At 36.2% G+C, this 18,455-nt stretch overlaps 1 protein-coding gene across 10 annotated transcripts in view; it reads left to right on the forward strand.

Moving 5' to 3' along the window:
* Positions 1 to 18,455, forward strand: part of PCNX1 (pecanex 1) — a 91,971-nt gene that overhangs the window by 31,622 nt on the left and 41,894 nt on the right. For 6 of the 10 annotated variants that reach the window (XM_075151975.1, XM_075151974.1, XM_075151971.1 and 3 more), the window contains 4 exons: positions 2,158 to 2,290; positions 7,004 to 7,188; positions 14,618 to 14,708; positions 16,437 to 16,494. In XM_075151975.1, coding sequence (XP_075008076.1) covers positions 2,158 to 2,290; positions 7,004 to 7,188; positions 14,618 to 14,708; positions 16,437 to 16,494 — 467 coding nt within the window. The remainder of the gene's footprint in view (positions 1 to 2,157; positions 2,291 to 7,003; positions 7,189 to 14,617; positions 14,709 to 16,436; positions 16,495 to 18,455) is intronic. The other 4 variants (XM_075151978.1, XM_075151977.1, XM_075151972.1 and 1 more) reach the window with 3 other exon arrangements.

An 18,455-nucleotide genomic window follows, 5' to 3' on the forward strand; every position in this document is an offset into this window, starting at 1 on the left:
TTCAGTTATTGCAGAAGGTGATTTTACTGAATAAATGATATGAAAAGAAAAAGAGATGTTGTTAGTGTTGGGTATGTTGCACTTGAATGCTGCTTTTGCGAAGTAGTGGCAAATTTAGATGTGATGCTGATTTTTACCATCTTAATGGTAAATAAGGTGTTTACATTTCATTTAAAACTAGTCACTGTTCTTTATTTTGTGGGGCTTAACTATGGCCTGATTAGCAGAAATGTGTGGAATTGCTTTTGCATCTGAAGTCAGTGGAAGCTGTGTTATGAATATATATAATTTCTTATATGCTGATTTTGTACACTGGAAAAATTGAGCTTTACAAATTGGCACCCAAAATTAGTGGGCAGTTTTGACCTCTTGTGTGTTAACTTAATCCACCAGAAAAAAGTTGGGATTCATACTATCTTCTTTAGTGTGTTTCACTTTCCCAGCACTTGCAAATATGGGAGCTATAAAGAAATCCTTGAAGAAATTAGGCTGTGTATTAAAACAAAGCATAAAGCTGTATATTAAACCACGAGAAATGTATTGAATTCTTGCTGAAATAGGAAGTATTGTCTATTTATGCTTAGAACAACAAAAACAGTTGTGGAGGAGTGAGGAAAAAGTGAGCAATCCCATAGTTTTCCTGAAAATACAGGAAAGGACTGAATTAAGGATGTCCTTAACTTTTGATGTTTTGGTAATGAAATACTTGTAACTTTCATGTTGGTCTTAAAGTATCTCTCTTTGTGTAGCTTCTTAGCTTTTAAAGCAAACAACGGATTGAAGTTTCATATACAGTATTCACTTGGTAACCTGTGGTTCGTGGGTGGAATTGGACTCTTGTTCCATGCAGTCTTTATTACTTGAGCTATGGCAAATACACAGCAGTAGTAGATTGCTATAGGTTGCTATTCCCTGTATACCAGCATTAGATTCTTAGCTGGTAAGTTTTGAAAGCTTAATGACAGGAGTGTTGTAACTTGAAATGTGCTTAAGTGAACATGGACTACTCTGCCTGTGATATTTCTGCCATTAAAAAGTATTGCTCCCTTAGTGTTTTCTTTTTTTATTTTGGCTTGACACAATCCTTGGTTTTCTCACTCTAGTAACAGGCTTCTTGGCTACCAAGTTGTGACTTCCCCTTCAAGATTGTGGTTTTCCTCTTGCACTGACTTCATGTCAAGTTTTTTTTTTCTTCCTCCTTCACTTGCCTGCCAAAACCTATTTTCTCTGTGACCCATTCATTTGAGCTCTGTAGTGCTCTGCATCCAAATTGGTTAGTAGCTTCGTTGGTTCAGGAGGAAGACTCTGAGATTGTACACGCACCATGAAGCAGTCCAAATCCCAAGTTGTTCAGACTGTGAAGCTTAGGGAGCACAGGTGGATTTTGGGAGGTAATCTGTGGAAAAATTTAGACTCCCTTGAGTACATACAAACTGTTTTTTACAGTGTTGCTTTATAAGTGGACCAAACCTTTTGTTTGTTTGTTTTTGTTTGGGGAGTTGAAATAACAAAACCACCAATCCTTACAAAGAAGTTACTCTCTCACTTCATCTCAATTCCCTGCTCCTCCAAATCATAGTCTAACTAGTCTAAAATGAGCAACATGTATCCCTTGGTGCTTTGAGGAAAAAGAAAAAAGCAACTCTATTTTGCCTCCCCTGAGGAGGTGTGATGAGGTTAACCCCAACTCTACCTGTTTGGCAGAAATTACAAAATTGAGAAGAGAATATTATGGTGAGGAGTGGCAGACAACCTTTCTAGGTTGTCCTTTAGGCTTCTTCTTTAATCATCTATTAAATGAGATAGACAAGACTGATCTCACCCTTTTCCTGCCCTGTGTAAATGGAAGAGATTTGGGATATCCAAGTTTTTTTGCAGCCTGGCTATATGGATCTGTGGGTAAAAAAAAAAGTAAGCTGTATATTCAAGAACACACACACACCCTCACCCCCCAAACACTCAAATTTTTTCTCTTAATTGTGTGTTGTGATCCTGCCTTGAGGCAGGTTATTTGAACAGTCAGTGCATAAGCTACTTTCATTGTTGCAAGTCAAGTTCATTAACTTGGGGAGGGTCAGGGGGAACAAAGGAGTCTTAAGTTACTGTGTACGTAACTAGGATGGGTTCTTATTTGACCTAAAGTCTGTCTTGATGCAGCAGCACAAGCCAGCGAGGAGACTGTCACATTTCGTCGTGAACGCAGCACATTTAGGCGTCAGGCAGTACGACGCCGGCACAATGCAGGGAGTAACCCTACCCCTCCTACATTGCTCATCGGATCACCCCTCAGGTAGGGTATCTAAATGTTCCACCATATTTAGCATGCATGCAGCAGACCACTTCTCCCCACACCCACCAGTGTTGCCAGAAAAGCACTTTTTACTTCCTTCCCCACCATAACCTCCTCAAGCTGTCACTGCATGTCACTGTGGGCTTGTTGAATTGTGCATGTATATGTGGCACTATTTTCAAAATGATCAGGGTAGCCGGTTTCTAACATGTTATAGCTGAATTCAGATTGATAACAAAATGAACTAATGCTAACAAACTTAGACTCAATGTTTTTTATCAAAAACGTTAGAAACTTTTACTTTGAAGCAAGAAGAAAAACCCAAGAAAATATTATTAACCACTCCTCATTTTGGTTTTCTTTCCTTTAAGAAAGAAAGCATTAGGGACTAGTACTGTGATACTTTTCATATCTGTAGATAGTGAGAGATAAGCATAACAACAAAATGGCAGAACATTATAAAGAGCTAAATCATACGTGCAAAGGTTCCGAATCTGAAATACAGGTAAACGATTGTATGAACATCCTGCAGCTTTTTACGGCAAAAGAGAAATAATGAAGTAATAGCAATGCCTTTGTTAGAGAATGCACGGTATTGCTCAGTATTAAATCTAGTTGTGTGGCACTTTGCATGCCTCGGCGATGTTTAGAATGTACTATATACATGTATTGCAGGAGTCCCCAACCTTCACTGGCCCATTTGTTAACAATACTAAGCCTAGTGATATGTTACATACAGCAACTCTGTTTGGTGTGTCAGCTTGAACAGTAGAAGCAGCAACCACAGTAAGTTTTTAAACTTGCATTTTAAATTTTTCAATCCCGTGGTTGCCTATGGTCTTGGAGAATCTGGCAAGCAGGACATTGCCTGTAGAGGAAGGAACACTCCCCCATACGTATCAAAGTAGTTCTTCCTCCAGTTATGTGATAAATATGCAGGAATAATTGTACATGTTGTATATTCTTCATGATCTTCCTTCATATGCTAAGCTATCTTTTAACAATAGGAGCAGTCTGCTTTTGTGTTTCAGGAATACTTGTGTAATTTTTTTTATCTGGAAAAAGCTATAGAAGCTGAGTAAATAAAAAGAAAATACTTCACAATAGAGGATGGGGGAGGAATTGTGTCATCTTTGTGGCACCACTGAAATAATCAAGGACTAATTTTTTACATTTTCCTCAGGCAGGAGGATTGCAAGAATGGTACCTAAAATCTAACAAATGAAGGACTGAAACTAGTTAGATGTGTTTTTACTGGCTAGTGCAGTATGTAGTGGTAATCACATCACTTCAGATAATTTTTTGTTAGGCTTCTGGTCTCGCTGAGTGTAGCTTGTTCAACTTCAAGTTAGTGATTTACTTCATAGTGAGGGTTGCTAAAACTTTGCATTCTCTTAGATCACTTTTGCTCTACTCTCCATTGTATTCACTTGCTTCTGATTTTTTTTTTTTGTTTTCTCCTTTTGTTTTTTAAGAGGAGGGTAGTATAGTTTTGTGTATTGGCTCATAAGAGGCTGTGCAGACTAATCAGAGCTCCTTACTGTGCATTAGCCAGAAAACAGTTAAGTTTTCTTTTTCTTAGAGAGGTAGAAAGTAGGGCAAATAAAGGACTCTGTTCTAAACTGAGGCTGACAGCTGCCTCATTTTCACATGGTGGTGCAGTCATTAAGGTTCCCATTGCTTAAGCTGGACTTCAGTGAGAGATCATGAGAAAACTGAAGTTGATGGAAGTAACTTTTTAATCAGACAAGATGATCAAGGTTGAAAAAGCGGAACAAATATTCCAGCCTTGTATTTCCTCTATGCAACTTCCAGTTATCTAAATTTGTTCCTTTCTAAATAATAAAAAAAAAACCCTCTGTACTTTCTCTCTGACATAATGACATACATTATCAAAAATACTTGTATCATAAACATATGTTCAGAATTGAATACTTAGTGATGTTACTTTTCTCAAAGCATTGTTTGTGATGCTAAATGACTGTCCCTTGCAGTGGACTTAAATAGCCTTAGTCCAACCAAACGCCAAAGTGCTTTCAGATTTGTTTGACATAAATGCCATTTGAACTACCAACTGTGGAATGTATCTGAAAAACTGTGTTTATTACTGTTCTGATTTCTAGCTGAATAGTCTGAAAAAACTTTCCTTTATATGGGTAGCTTAATTTTAGTGTAAATTCTGTGTTGCTGGAAGAAGAAACCCTTAAGAAAGATTAAAAAAAAAAAAGAAAAATTGTGCATAAGGGAGATGTGAAGAAATAGAGTGGTTTTTTTTTAGCCAGTTACCACCAAGATCCTTTCAAAATATCACTGCAACTGTACTGGCATTACTTGTATATGCTAGTGGTGAGCTGCCTTGATCTAGTTCCTGATATTGCTAATTTATATGACTTCAGATGTTAAACTTCTAACAATATTAGAGTTACTAATCTTTAGTTGCCTTGATGTTACTTTTTTCTTATTCTTGCCAGCAAAACTTTATTCTCCTAATCTTCTAACTCTGGCATAAAATTGGATGTCGTGGGGATGTTCCCTTAGAACCTGTTGAGTTCAACCTGATTTTTTTTTTGTTAATTTCCTATCCATTATTGCAGTTACTTTTCACTTCCTCTGTGGAATGTTTAGTAAAAAAGACAATGGCATTGTATATGTGTGTGTTTGGCAATGGTAGACACTTAAATAAAACCTGGTCTAGTAAATTCTGCTGATTTGATGCTAAATTAGACACGAGAGTACTTTACCTGGTAACTTAAAAACAAAACAAAAGAAAAAAACGAACCCCAAAACCCATCACAAAACAACCAACCACCCCTGCTTTTGTCCTGCCTAAATGTCAACAGTGTTTTGGGCACTTTAAACATAAGTATGCATTGGTGTCCTATGTAGTCAATGGTGTATGCATGGGTGTCTGATACAAGAACATAATTGACTGAAGCAGAATTTTATTTTCATAATTATTAATTAGGCAGAGAATAAATGTATCTTTTGCATATCTGTGCAATCTGTTAATGTCAATGTTTTGGGGTTTTTTTATTGGACAGATACCGATAACCACGAAAGGGCAACTTTGTATATACTGTTTGATACGTAGCTACTATTTAAGGGAAAGTAGTATTTTTAGCATTGTTTTGGTGTTGCTGATAATACTTAAGGGAGACAATGAAGGCTGGCACATCTGTGAGCTTCCTTAGAGCTTTTGTTGCCATGTAGCTTGCTGAAAGCCTTGTGTACAGCAGCAAAACACCGAGTTTAAAGTTCAGATTAAAATATGTTAGAATACGATAAATAATGAGTTGCCATTTTTACCTCATGAGCTGTGTGCATGTCTGCTTTATTTTGCATGAGCTTTTCTTAACACCTATTCTTCTACTTATATCCATATTTTGTTTTCCAGTGGTGCTCTAACAAAAGAACTGACAAGTAGATGTTCTAGAAAATATTGTTAAAAGCAAGTACATCAGATATAACCCCTCAACTCTTAGTAAGATGTTGCTTTTTCAGTTGCCTCACTTGCCAACTGTAGCATCACACTGTAAACAGTGAAATGTTAAAAGCAGCAGGTGATAAAGATTGTTTTACAAAAGAGCGTTTAAGATATTTTCCATCGTCTTTAAAATATAAAGTCTTTGTCTAAAAAAAAAAATTTCTTAATTTTATCATGTCCCGCAGCTAATGACTGTGACTTATAACTTCTTTAAATGCAGAAAATGAAGGATAATAAAAACACTAATCTTGCAAAGTAGATGTGGTATACAAGTGTAAGCATCATGTATTCTGACACTTTGCCATGTTTAATATTAAACAAGCTATTAAAAAAAAAAATTAACTTTGTTAAATAGCTGTATAAAGTAGTTTTGCAATGAGAAGGCTGTGAAGAGGAGAACTAACATTTTCGAGCATTGTCTACTCATATGGCTGTAAACTTACAAATTTCTCTGAAGCCCAAGTTGACTTTCAAAACCTGTTTTTTGGTGCAGGTATGTGTCTGGGTATAGAAGAATCTCTTTGTGGTAGTAATACTGAGTAATAAAGTTTTTGCTGTACTGTCAAAATAACTTCAAAACAGACTTAAAACTTTTGCCAATTAATAATCTGTTATAAGCATTCTTAATATGTTAAAAAAAAATCTAAATCCAAATGTTTAGCTACAGTTACCTACAAGGTCTGTGGTAGCGCATAGCTACTAACAAAGCTTAAAGACATTTTCTAGTTAATCTGCACTCGAGTTAGAGTGCAGAAAGGTGATGTTATTGTGACCAGAAGAACCCCAAATGGCCAACTAAACAGTTGATCAAGTCATACCTCAGTGAGCCAAAAGGACCCTAACTGTCGTAAGAAGACTGGAATAGTCACTACTGTATGTAGGTGATACCTCGGGTTAGTCTACAATTAGACTAACCGCCAGTAATTTGACTTTGCACCCACAAATTAAGACTTATAAGAATATTCTTGAGGGTGACTTGAGGAGATGTTAGAAAGCAACATTACTTCTGAGAAGTAGGACAGGAACTGTCTCTCTAGATTACTGAGGTAACTAGCGTCCAAATATTCTGTACACGAAACTCTTGGGTTATCTTAACCCTAGCAAGTGGCTTCTTAATGCTATACTCTTTTAAGTTTGCCTCTTTAAACTAAGAAGTCTTGTTTTGCTGCACTTCTAGCTATTTCTCTCTTCTTCCTGGTAATGTGTCCCCAATGCGTGTTTTCTCGTAGCCTTCAAGATGGTCAGCAAGGCCAGCAGCCCTCCTCCCAGGTCAGAGTGCAGTCCCGCCCCCCTTCCCAGGCAGCTGTGCCCGGCGCTAGCGCCTCCTTGCTGGTGAGAAATGGGAGTGTCCACTTAGAAGCATCACATGCCACTGCATCTGCTGTAGGCGGTAGCAGTTTGCACGATGGACTTGGTATGCAGGCCTTATGTAACCTTGGTGACATGGAAGTTTTTAATACGGCAGATATATTGGTAATAATGCGGTGAAAATCGGCTAACCTTAGCTTTGTTTCTGAATCTTGTAGGTGCGTTTCTTAGAAGGCCATATTGCTTATAAATGCCTTGCCTTTCGCGGTCACCTTTCCAGGCACTTTCTCTAACAAATGCACAATGGGAAACACTCTAAGGATGCATAGATACAAATAGTGATGGCGTGAGAGCTTTCATGACTTGAACAATGTAATGTGTAACGCATAAGTTTTCTTGCATTGTCACAGGTAGTTGGGCAGAGATTGATACCAACTTTGAGAAACTTCTGGTTCCTGAAAAAAATACTTGTTATGGTCCCTAGGAAATCTTGATCTTGCTTTTTTAGATGAGTCTTGCTTAGCTGCTATTTAAAAAAGAAATCCTTATGTAAATTAGTGTTTTACTTTTCATGTACATCTTAATTTAGGAGCTTGAGATTGGAAGAAAATCTGGACTCTCATATCAAATGCCATCATTTCATGGAGCCTTATAGTGCCGCTTAGGTCTTCATGGTCCATTTTATGTAGTATTCTTAACTATTTATTAACTTCTATGCAGCTAATAAAATACTAGAGAGAAGGAAGTTAAGATCGTCATAATAAGTGACTGATCTCCTGCGACACAGTAATGCAGAGGCAGATGTGGAAAAATTCCTGGCAGGCATCTTTGCAGCTATCTATACATGGCCTGAATTACTTATGACTTCAGCATGAATATGGAATTCTTCCTCGAATTATTAAAATGGGCATCTTTAGAACTGACAATTATTAGTGACAGTATTTTGAGCAGCTGTCAGCTGTAATAACTTAAAAGTACAGGTTAGCTGAGAACACTGACAAAACACTTGTTTCAGACCTTACTGTATCCAGTACTAAAAGATAATTGAATTGTCATCTTATTCCACTAATGGGGAAGACTTCAAGAGTTGCCAGACTTTAAATGGCCAGACTTTAAAAGTACCCCTTTAAATATGAGTTTGGCTAACAAGTTGCCATTCTTCTGCATCATCTAGCTGCAGTATAAGGAAAAAATGAATATAAGCAAAACTGAAAACAATCCTGACATTCTCTGAGGTGTTTTATAAAATTTAACTACAGTTGTGCTAAATACACACAATCTACTTTTCTGATAATTTTCCTTTTAGTCTGTGGCTCTAGTAGTTTCTAGATAGAAAAATCAAGACTTATATCTCAATGCTTGTATGTATCTCTGAACTATGAAAGCTTATCATATGAAACTACAGACTTCTTTATTTAATTTGGACTCTCTTATTTCTTGTTTGAAAAAATACTGGAATATTATTTATTCTTAAAGCCACCATTATTGTATTTGAAGCTTTTGGTTCATCTTACCAAAATAATACAATCAAGTTTTATAGAATTCAAGATTTAATACACAATCTAATTAAGTCTGAGTTATTTAAGAACATATATTACTGTATTGTAGTAGAAATCAAAGTGGATAATTTAAGAAATTCGACATTGCATTCAGACTCTCTAAAAAGGCATATTTATTGCACTTGGCATGTGTTAGAGTCTTCAGAAATTTATATAGCTAAATCCTTCTGAAATGTGGTGTGTACTGGCTTACAGTTATGTGGGGCAGCACATTGCCTTTGGGAGGCCCAAAACTTCCAGGATCTGCTCAGTTAAAAATCTGATGTATACTAGGGATTTATTCCTGATTTGGAATAAACAGATGCTCTGTTTAGAAACCTTCCATGCGTGAAAGCACCTATTATAGGCAAGATCTGTTTTTATTATTTTAGAAAAATCAAATTTTCTAGTTTGTGTAGCAGGCTTTGTGTGATAGGTACTATCTTTTTGTTAGAGTAAAATAGTTGGTGAAATGCATGATTCCTTTATCAGGCCTGACAAGAAGGGAGAGTATCTTTCCTTATAACTGGTATATGGTTTGTTGGTTTTTTGTTTTCTTTAGAATCATAGAATAGAATTTATAGAATCATAGAATAGGGTTTTGTTTAGAATCATAGAATCATTTTGGTTTTGTTTGGTGTGGGTTTTTTTTATTATCCTCAGTCAAGCATGGAGTAACACTGCTGCTCTGTTTCCCTTAAGTCTAAGGCTGTTCGTTTTCCTCTGTTGTCCCAAGATACCTTACAGTGAAAGATGATGCTGTTACTTTAGATTGTGTATGGTCTGGGGATGAGGGAAGGTAGTAGTTTGTTTTTTCTTTAACTTTTATTCTTATGCTGATCAAAGCAATGCAGGTGGTATGACCAATTCTTTGTCACTGTGGAAATGGCTGAGACTGCCTAGGGCAGAAAAATTACTGAAAATAAAGGCTGGGGAAAAGATACAGAAGCAAAACCTGATTTACAGCAACTGGAAATATAAGTGACAAATGTAGTAGGTGGAGTAATATATCTCTGTACAATGCATATAAGAATTTCTTTCTTGCTGAAGTTCTATTAGCATATTCCAGCTTTTCTGGAAGACAAACAGGGCATATGTTAATTTATGTTAAAAGCCCCCATGTTTAGAACTCCTTTCTTTGTGTACCAACACAGTATCTGCTTCTACATTCTTTCCATTTATGTGTTGATGTCAAGTTGCAGCTCTTAACAAGACACACAATTTTTATTTTTTTGTTTGCTTTAAAGATTTAGGTCTGTTAACTTGATTCTGGTGGCTTATTTTACGAAGGACGAACCTTACTCTGTTATACCTAGCCTACATCCAGTCTGGTGACTGTACAGTCATCTTTAACTGGGCATTGTCCAGAGAGTAAGGCAAGAGATGCTCTGAGGCATTATCTTTAGTCTTCCAGGTTCAAAGTAGAAAGATTTTTATCCATTATGTTGTTGTTTTGTGAGGGGGAAGGAACTTGAAAGGATGGAAAAGGAGCTTAATGTGGAGCAGTAAACATGAAGTAAATTATAGGAAGAATGCAGGACAGAAGGGAAAGATGGCAGACCAGATGCCATGGATTATAGGCAGGATTAATATAACATGAATCCAGAAAGCAGCAAAACACATACCATGACTTAGGTGAATTACAGTCTTCAGAGTGCAGTGGGGCAGTACTGATGCCTTTTATTCTCACTGATATCTGATTCTTGAGACATGTAGGTGATGGTGGGATTTTTCAGTCCTTGCAGCAAAGGCTGTAGATGTTACAATTTGTGAAGCAGTGAGGAATCCAAGTACTGAGTTACTAGAACACTAACTGTAGAAACTGAAACTGGGCTGAAATAAAGGCCTCTTGTCCTTAGCTAGATGATGAATTTTTTTTTTCTTGAGGAATATTGCTTTTGTGGTTAAAGACAACTGGTCATCTGGAGCTTTACAATACAGTTACACTGCTATGTTGGACTTCTGGTTGTATCACTTATATGCAAGTGATAATCTTTCAGATTTATTGAAATATTTTAATTTAAGAAGGCAGTTGGATGGTCTTGAAGACCAAAACTTTTCTTTAAATATAAATATATACACTGATCACTTCTTTGATTAAAAACAAATTAGAATCAGTTCCTTGATACCTTTTTATAATTAAGTAGACTTAATTTATTTGGGATGGATGGGGGTGTATTTTCAAAGGTACAAGCAGAAGATAAATACTCACTTCCCATTGTTCCTATTGAAAATACCCCTGTTGTAGTCTGGAATTCTGCATAATAGGTAAGTTACTCTTTCAATGAACTTCATATAGAAATAATAAATGAACCGCTTTGAAGTGTTCTAACTGAAAACTTGTAAGTCTTCAGACTGCAGCTGAAGGTAAAATTTTGACCCTTGGAAATGATAGCTTCTTGCACACTAGAGTATTCAAATTCTGATGGCTTTGCTGGTTTTGCTGACTAGGGTTTAAAAAAATATTGTCGTAAGTAGTAGATGAATATATCTTGATGATCTAATGATGACGTAGGCTTCAACATGTCAAAAAGTGTTAGCAATTTTCAGAACTAGTTTGAGAGGTTTAAAACAAAGTAATATTTATTGTATGGAAAACTGGGAAATGTGCTAAAAATAACTTGGCTGAGGAAACCATCAGAGCACCATTTTAGTTGGATCGTGAGCCACTTAAGTCTTCCAGGTTTCATCTGTGTGAGGTCATCAGCCTGTTGCTTTCATTGATTCCTGTGGGAACACCAGTTTGTACAGTGTGAACTGTTAACGTGGTTCTCTGGACTTGGTGACGAGATATTTTTGTCTTTTGAAACAAGGAAACTTGTTTCAAAGGAAGTGCATTCATATTTTCCTGTCTTCATGTCAGAACAAAGATGTATTTTGGATTTGTGTGCCTGAGTATCAATGACTTGGTTTTGTTATTTTTGTAACCTGGTCCAAATAGAATATTGTTTGGGTGACTTTAATTTGCTGAGAACTCACAGCTCTCCCTTTGAGCGGGACAGGTGGGGGAGAAGGTACAAGCATTTCTGTTTAGTGGACAAACATGCTATTGGCTTTATTTCTTGATTTGAAAAATAAACTTTTGAGTCTGCCATTTGTTCACATCTTGATAAAACTACAGTCCTTAGAGAAAGAAAAAACTTTCTTAAGCTTCTTCAGTGTGATGCTGTTAAAAATATTTCCGAGAATGCTGTGGGAGAGCTAGGAATGGGAGGGAGAGAGAATTACTAGGGTAACTAAAAACGCTAGGTATATCCATACATATTGAATCTTGTGAGCATTGGGATCCTTCGTTAGAGTTTGAGTGTTCTGTGAGGAAGCTGCTGTTGCCTCACACAGTTTAAAAAGTATTTAATTGTTGGGACTTTAGAGCTCAGCCGTAGAATCTCTAGTCACACCTTAGGATTTGCGTCCTCAATAGCACTGAATAGTCCTGTCATTTTTTTCTATGTTGGATGAGTTGAGGCTTTTCTGGAGAGCCTTTTGATCTTTAAAAAAAAAAAAAAAAAGAAGGGGCAGGCAACTTTGTTTTATTGAGAAGCCATGCTTTTCTTGGCTAACTTTCAACAGGAAGCCTATATAAGTAGGGGAGGTGAATTGCAAGTATGGCAAAACCTGAGTCTGTTTTGTAGTTTGTGTGTAAACAACTGGAATTAAGTGTTTTGTCTGTTTGCTATGTCTCTATTAACCAGGTTTGTTTTATCCCACCACAGCCATGCAGTACTTATAGCAGCAACACAAATGGAGAAAATTTTGACAGATTCAAAGATGAGTTGGATGTGAGGGAACTGTAGATACTTTCTAACGTGAAATGTTTTACGCCAAATTTTTTTCATAGTTTGAGGCCCTTTTCAGACATTTGACATGAGTGTAACAGTTCAGTAAACTTGTTTTGAAACAAATATATCTGATGTATTATCTCAGCCCAAGAGAATGGGAAGTTATATCTTGCAAGTATTATATTCTAATTTCTGTGACTGGGATGTCATTAATTTAAAAATGGGAAAGTTTAATTTCCAGGCTCTCAATTCAGTAGTGCGAAAACATGAAGAATTTAACCTGAACTTGCTTGTCTCTTTAAAGGACTGGTTGCACGGAAGATTTTTCCATAATAAGTTATGCATAATTTTGTCTTGACTAGAACCTCAAGAGTGTTATCTAATACCTTCATGTTTGCTGTCGAAAAAAATTTGTATTGATGCAGCTGAGAAATAGTCCTGTATAACTGAGGTTATTTAGTAGTTGTGGGGAGGAAGATTCCTAATGTCTTGCACTAGTTTAAAATTTTAAACTTCAGTAACAACACTGAGCATTAAAAACCAAGGGATATTTAACTCAAGCACTTCATTAAAATCTTAACTATTGAGGAAAAAGCCCTAACAAGTGAACTTTCTACTTGTATTTCCTTACTAATGCCTATAGCAGATGTAGTTAAATATTGAGAGAGAGCTGTTGCGTTACTGAGCTCTGACGCATGCTGTACGTGACTGCTGAACTATGTAGCCGACTGTCTTGTCAGAATGGTTGGTCTTAGCATGGCTGCAGTATGTGTCTGGTTGGTCCGAAGTGCCCCCTCTGAGAGTAGAAAGCTTTATTTTCAATATATCAGTATTTTTCCTTCGTTTCACTGGTTTTAATCATCCAGTTTGAGGTTTTTAACCTTCTCGCTTTCAAACACGTCTAAATCGAACTCTAATTGTCTGTGGGTCTGACGAGAAGTTGGAGCATGACCATAGTGTGTTTTTTAAAAGAAAAAAAAAATCAAAAACGCGATCAGAAGCAGGTTATATTCTTACAGAAAGGGGAAAGATTGGAAGCTCTGATCTTGTTAGGTATTCCTCCTGGGACTGCTTGTTATCCTGTATAAATAGAAGAAAGAGCTGCAAGACATGCAGCTGAGAGGTGTATACAGTTTTTGTTTCAGATGTTCCAAAGTGGGGGTTTTTTGTTTTGTATAAGCAGATCTTAAAATATTGCATGCTTTGCATCATGGCTTAGGAAGGATTTTGAGCTAGAAGAGATGGAGAAGTTGGCAGAACACTTCATATGAGATCACAATTTCAAAATCGGCTTCCTGCATACAGAGCTGAAATATATTGAACCTGGCCTTCAGGGGAAATTACAATGCTTATCTCTCTGATCAGACTGTTGAGGGAGAAGGGCACTGTAAAAACATCATATTGTGAGTAAGGTAATTTATCATTTGAGTTATAATCTCTGGCTACTTTTTTGTTAATTATATATTTAGGAATAGCTTGATATTGTTCATTCAAAAAGTTTTTAATAACAACTTTAGGAAATCATGGTTAATGGAGTTCCAGTTAACTCCAAGTGGTTTATCTGAGAAGTTAGTTTGCAGTCTGCTGTTCTTACACTGAAGCATTTGCTTCTGGCTTGTGGAATAAATCTCTGCCTGCCATTCCTTTTTCAGTTTTTTTGGAGGTACAACTTACGAAGCATCTCTGGCCACTTCTTTCACTCTTTGTTTCTTTTCAAATAGACATGTGCCTCTCAAAAGAATTTTATTCGGGACGCTTGAGGAATCTCTGCCTTAGCTAAATGCCATGGTTTTTAAATGCTGATAGCGAATGATTTACTGATTTTTCTACTGGGGTGGGGAGGTGGGGAAGAACTGAAGAAGCTGGTCATTGCAAGTTCTGCCTGGTTATTTTCTAAGGGCGGGGGGGAAGCTTACATTGTGCTTCTGTTATGTTAATGGTGACATCTTGTAAATACAAACTCTTAAAATTTAATTCAGTATTGCAGTTTACTATATATATGTCATGTAAAATGGTATGAAAGAGGACTGAGTAGCTAATGTCTTGTCTGCACTGGTGACACATTAATGTGTAATCACATTACACAGGTTATATCCTGACACTAATGAAAATTTAGATGTTGAAACTGATCTCAGTAGTAAGTTAATAAATAGAAACTAGTGCCAGTGGGATGAAACATCATGAAATTTTGACCTGCTTTTGACCTTTTCTTTAATAGGTAAGTTCAGTTCTACGCTCTACGAGACAGGGGGCTGCGACATGTCACTTGTGAACTTTGAGCCAGCTGCAAGAAGAGCATCCAACATCTGGTGTGTGTGAAGGCCAGTCAAGAGTGATGATTCTTGTCTTACTGCACCAAAATCTTTGATTTTAATTTTAAAAGGTTATTTAGTATGGACTACAAAAAATCAATATAAAATATTATCCATATACTTTTATTTTTGAAACCTAAGTGATTTTTACTAGAAGATGACACTAACTGCATAAATAATCTTCTTCACCTAAATAAATCGCAGAAAATGAAGACTACTATTAGCTTAAGGAATAAATGTCCAAACTGAGAACTTGACAAATGCCTTTTTGATTGGCTTATAGAAAGCCTTTCTTAAAGGATTTAATCTAGATTTTGGGAAAGTAGGTGGCTGTTGACCATAATGGCTGTTAACTTAATTACAAATGAACTTCCAATTGTGAAGCAAATGTAAACTGATAAATTTTTTCTCAAGTTCATAGATGGCATGAAACAATACATGGAAATGTTAACATGCCTGAGGTTAAAATTTGACTTACAGTTGAAATAGCCAGCTACATACTGGAAAGTTCTGCTGTTGGAAAGATACCCTTTCTTTCTCTGAAGGGACAGGAGGCAGAAGAAAGAAAAACAACCCAAAACCTCCTGCGCTGCCTGCCCCCGCAGCCCCCAATCCACTTCACTGCATAGAACTGCTCTGAAGCTATTGCATCATGCTGAATGCTGCAAATTCCCACCACGTGTAGGTGGAATAGCTGTTGGAATTATGGAGTAATGAATATAAAAGCTCCCATCTTCAAATCTTTCTTGTGAAAGTGTGCAAGTGCCTTTTGTAGAGTTGAACTTTGACAAAAAGTTCTGTATTCCTTGCACAAAGCTGCCAATGCCTGCCTCTACTGCTTGCATGTTCCAGATGCAATGGCTTTGCTGATGGCTGCTGTTATGAAGTTATATGTGCTAATGGAAGGAACAAGCTGGCCGCATCCAAATAATCAGATCTCAGCTTTAGAGAATACTTGAGTTTCAGTGAAGTAAAATTGATAACAAAGAATGTTTTTATCTTAAGGCAAGGAACTGAAGGAAAATTGCATAAATTTTATACAAGTCTTGCAGCCATGTGATTCACATGGAAAACAAACATCCAAAAGCTATCCAAAATTGGGGAAAAAAGCAATGGTTGGATATGGACTCTCATACAGTAAGAGAAATTTCTCCTCATCTCTAATGAATGGAAATTGCAAAGTAATTTTGCTCTTCTTACCAGAAGTTTAAGTTTATTTAAAGTTAAGTTTTTCAAAAGCAATTTAAGTAACTCAGTATACTCATGTTAAGCATGTACTATTTTTGGCAGTTTGGGGACCTTGGTAAAAACAGTATAGAATTAACAAAAACTCTGTATGTGAACACATAGTGGACTCTGCACTCCTTGAGAGATGTGATGTGTGTTTACACATCAGTAGCTAACAGATTATAAAACATTTGTGTTTTTTAGAGTGGTATAATTACTATCACGATAATCCTTGTTAGACAACTTAGGGACTAGGTGTTGAGAAAATTATATCAAGGGTAAACAGTCTCCTGATTTACTATAGCTACTGAATTTACCACAATACACAAGGCTAAGTGGATAATTGTATTTAAAATATGTGATCGAAGGAAAAACTTAAAAGATATTTAGATAAAATTTGCAAGGAGTCAAAATTAATTTGGGACACTAGAAAATTAGAGTGGCCTGTTGAAATAAAATGTAGTTTTATAATCTGAAGTCTTTCCCCTGTTCTTATAGTGACACGGACTCTCACGTATCGAGTTCTACCTCAGTTCGCTTTTATCCACATGATCTAGTAAGTTTTTCTTATTTATTTTTAAAGCATGCAAAAAATCAGAAGACTTTCCAATTTTAAAGCACTGATTAATCATCTTTTGTGGTAGATCTTTGTTCTTAAGAAGGATTTTTGCCTGGGTTTAAATGAAGATAAAGTATGGCTTTTATTGTTGCAGTGTCTTCATATATACATACAAATTCATCTTTCTGCATAGCACTTTAAAATTTAAATATAAATGGTTTCCTCTGATCTAAAGCATAGTGATTTTCTAAATCACGTGAAAACTGGATGTTCTGAGATACCTTGTAAAGGTTTCCAGAGATGACTTGACAACTTGGACAGAGTTTTCCTTCTGTGCATTACTAAGATTAGCAGGCAACAGAAAGAATAAATTTTGTGTTCTGACCAAGAGAAACTTCAGTAATTTCCCTGAAAGGAATTTAAAAATCTGTCATTGGAATCTGCTGTACAAAATTTGAATTCATACGCAAGGAGTGACTGGGAAAAAAGGCAGAGGCTTATGCTGTTTCGTACTGCAGATAGCTTTAGAATTCTTTTAGTTTTGTGATCTCAAACCTTTTATATTGTTGTCAAGTCCAGACATATCTGTACTCTTGATTCTGAAGTCTTATATTGCTGTGTCATGAGAACAGTGCAAGTGGTTATGATTCTTAAGGTAATGATTCTTAAGCTAGGAAACCAAAGTAAAATATATTGAAGTACCTAATGACCTAATCAAGAGGGAAAATGAAATACGGATTCAGTATTTGGCAGAGGAGCAAGAGACCTCCATTTGCCTGACCGTGCTTTTGATCAAGAATGTGCTCTTCAAACCTGGTGTCTGGTAGAGGAACTTTCTTTGCTTTCCACCATCCCCCTCGAAAACATAGCCTTCAAAAAAGAGGCTCCATTACCTGTTTTGTGTTGTTGGTTTGTCAGTGTGGTCCCATTGGAGGGAATGATTCTCTTTAAGGCAAACTTGTATTTGTAAAAGCTTAGCCCATGTGCCTAAATGGAAATTTCCACTAAAATTTATTATTAGTGCGATGAATGTTGTGTTACGGTGATTCTACCTTTTTAAGAAACCAAGTTTTTAAAAAGTTGTCAAAAAAGCACCTGTTTTCTGACACAGCTTATCTTAGTATGTTTTGTATTTTTGAAATGCCTTCAAAAAGGGAGTGTTCCTGCTTGTTGTTTTTATTAGTATTTTTCTAGGAAGGAAAAGCTGGCTAAGCATAGTTATGGTACACTGATGTTTTAAGGAGTCAGGAAAAAAATTTTCAAAAACAAGAAATTGAATGTTAAACTTTAAGATAATTGAAAAAAAACCAAAACACCACCACCCAAAAAACCACCTATAGTTTTGACACTTAAAGGTGACATGAGTATTTAAATTTTACTCTTTGCCTTAAAAGATTGTGAAGATTTTTCATTAAATGACATTTTAACTATGATATTGTTTAAGAATAAAGGGCAGTGCATTAAGATGTTTCTTGGCCTGTTAATGAGATTCATAAAGTGGGTTAGATGACACATACATACTGTAGTAACTTTTTAACGTTCTGAGTACTTTCCTTAAATGTCCTGTATGGTTGTTTATATTACTGTGATTTCAAGAGCACTCTAGAGTGACAAACTACAAAGTAAGTGAGAAATATAATCAGTCATAAATAGTACTTGATTAGTTAGGGCAGAGGTTTTTTTTAGTTTGTCTCTGAGTATATTCTGAATGTAGTGAGTTTGAATTTGACCACTGATGTGCACATATGTTGCTTTGTCATGCAAAAACTACCATTCGGCATGGGTGTGCATGCAGATTAGCTATACAAGAAATGTGTTGTAATTTATTTAAATTCAGAATTGGATTATTCTTGTAGTATACATTATTCCTGTTCACATATCAGTTTACTTGTCTTCAAATTTGAAGTTTTCGGAGTAAATGGGATAATGTCTTGGAAGACATGTTCCTACTTCATTTG

Source organism: Calonectris borealis, chromosome 5 (genome assembly GCF_964195595.1).
Source record: "Calonectris borealis chromosome 5, bCalBor7.hap1.2, whole genome shotgun sequence".
NCBI classification, from domain to species: Eukaryota; Metazoa; Chordata; class Aves; order Procellariiformes; family Procellariidae; genus Calonectris; species Calonectris borealis.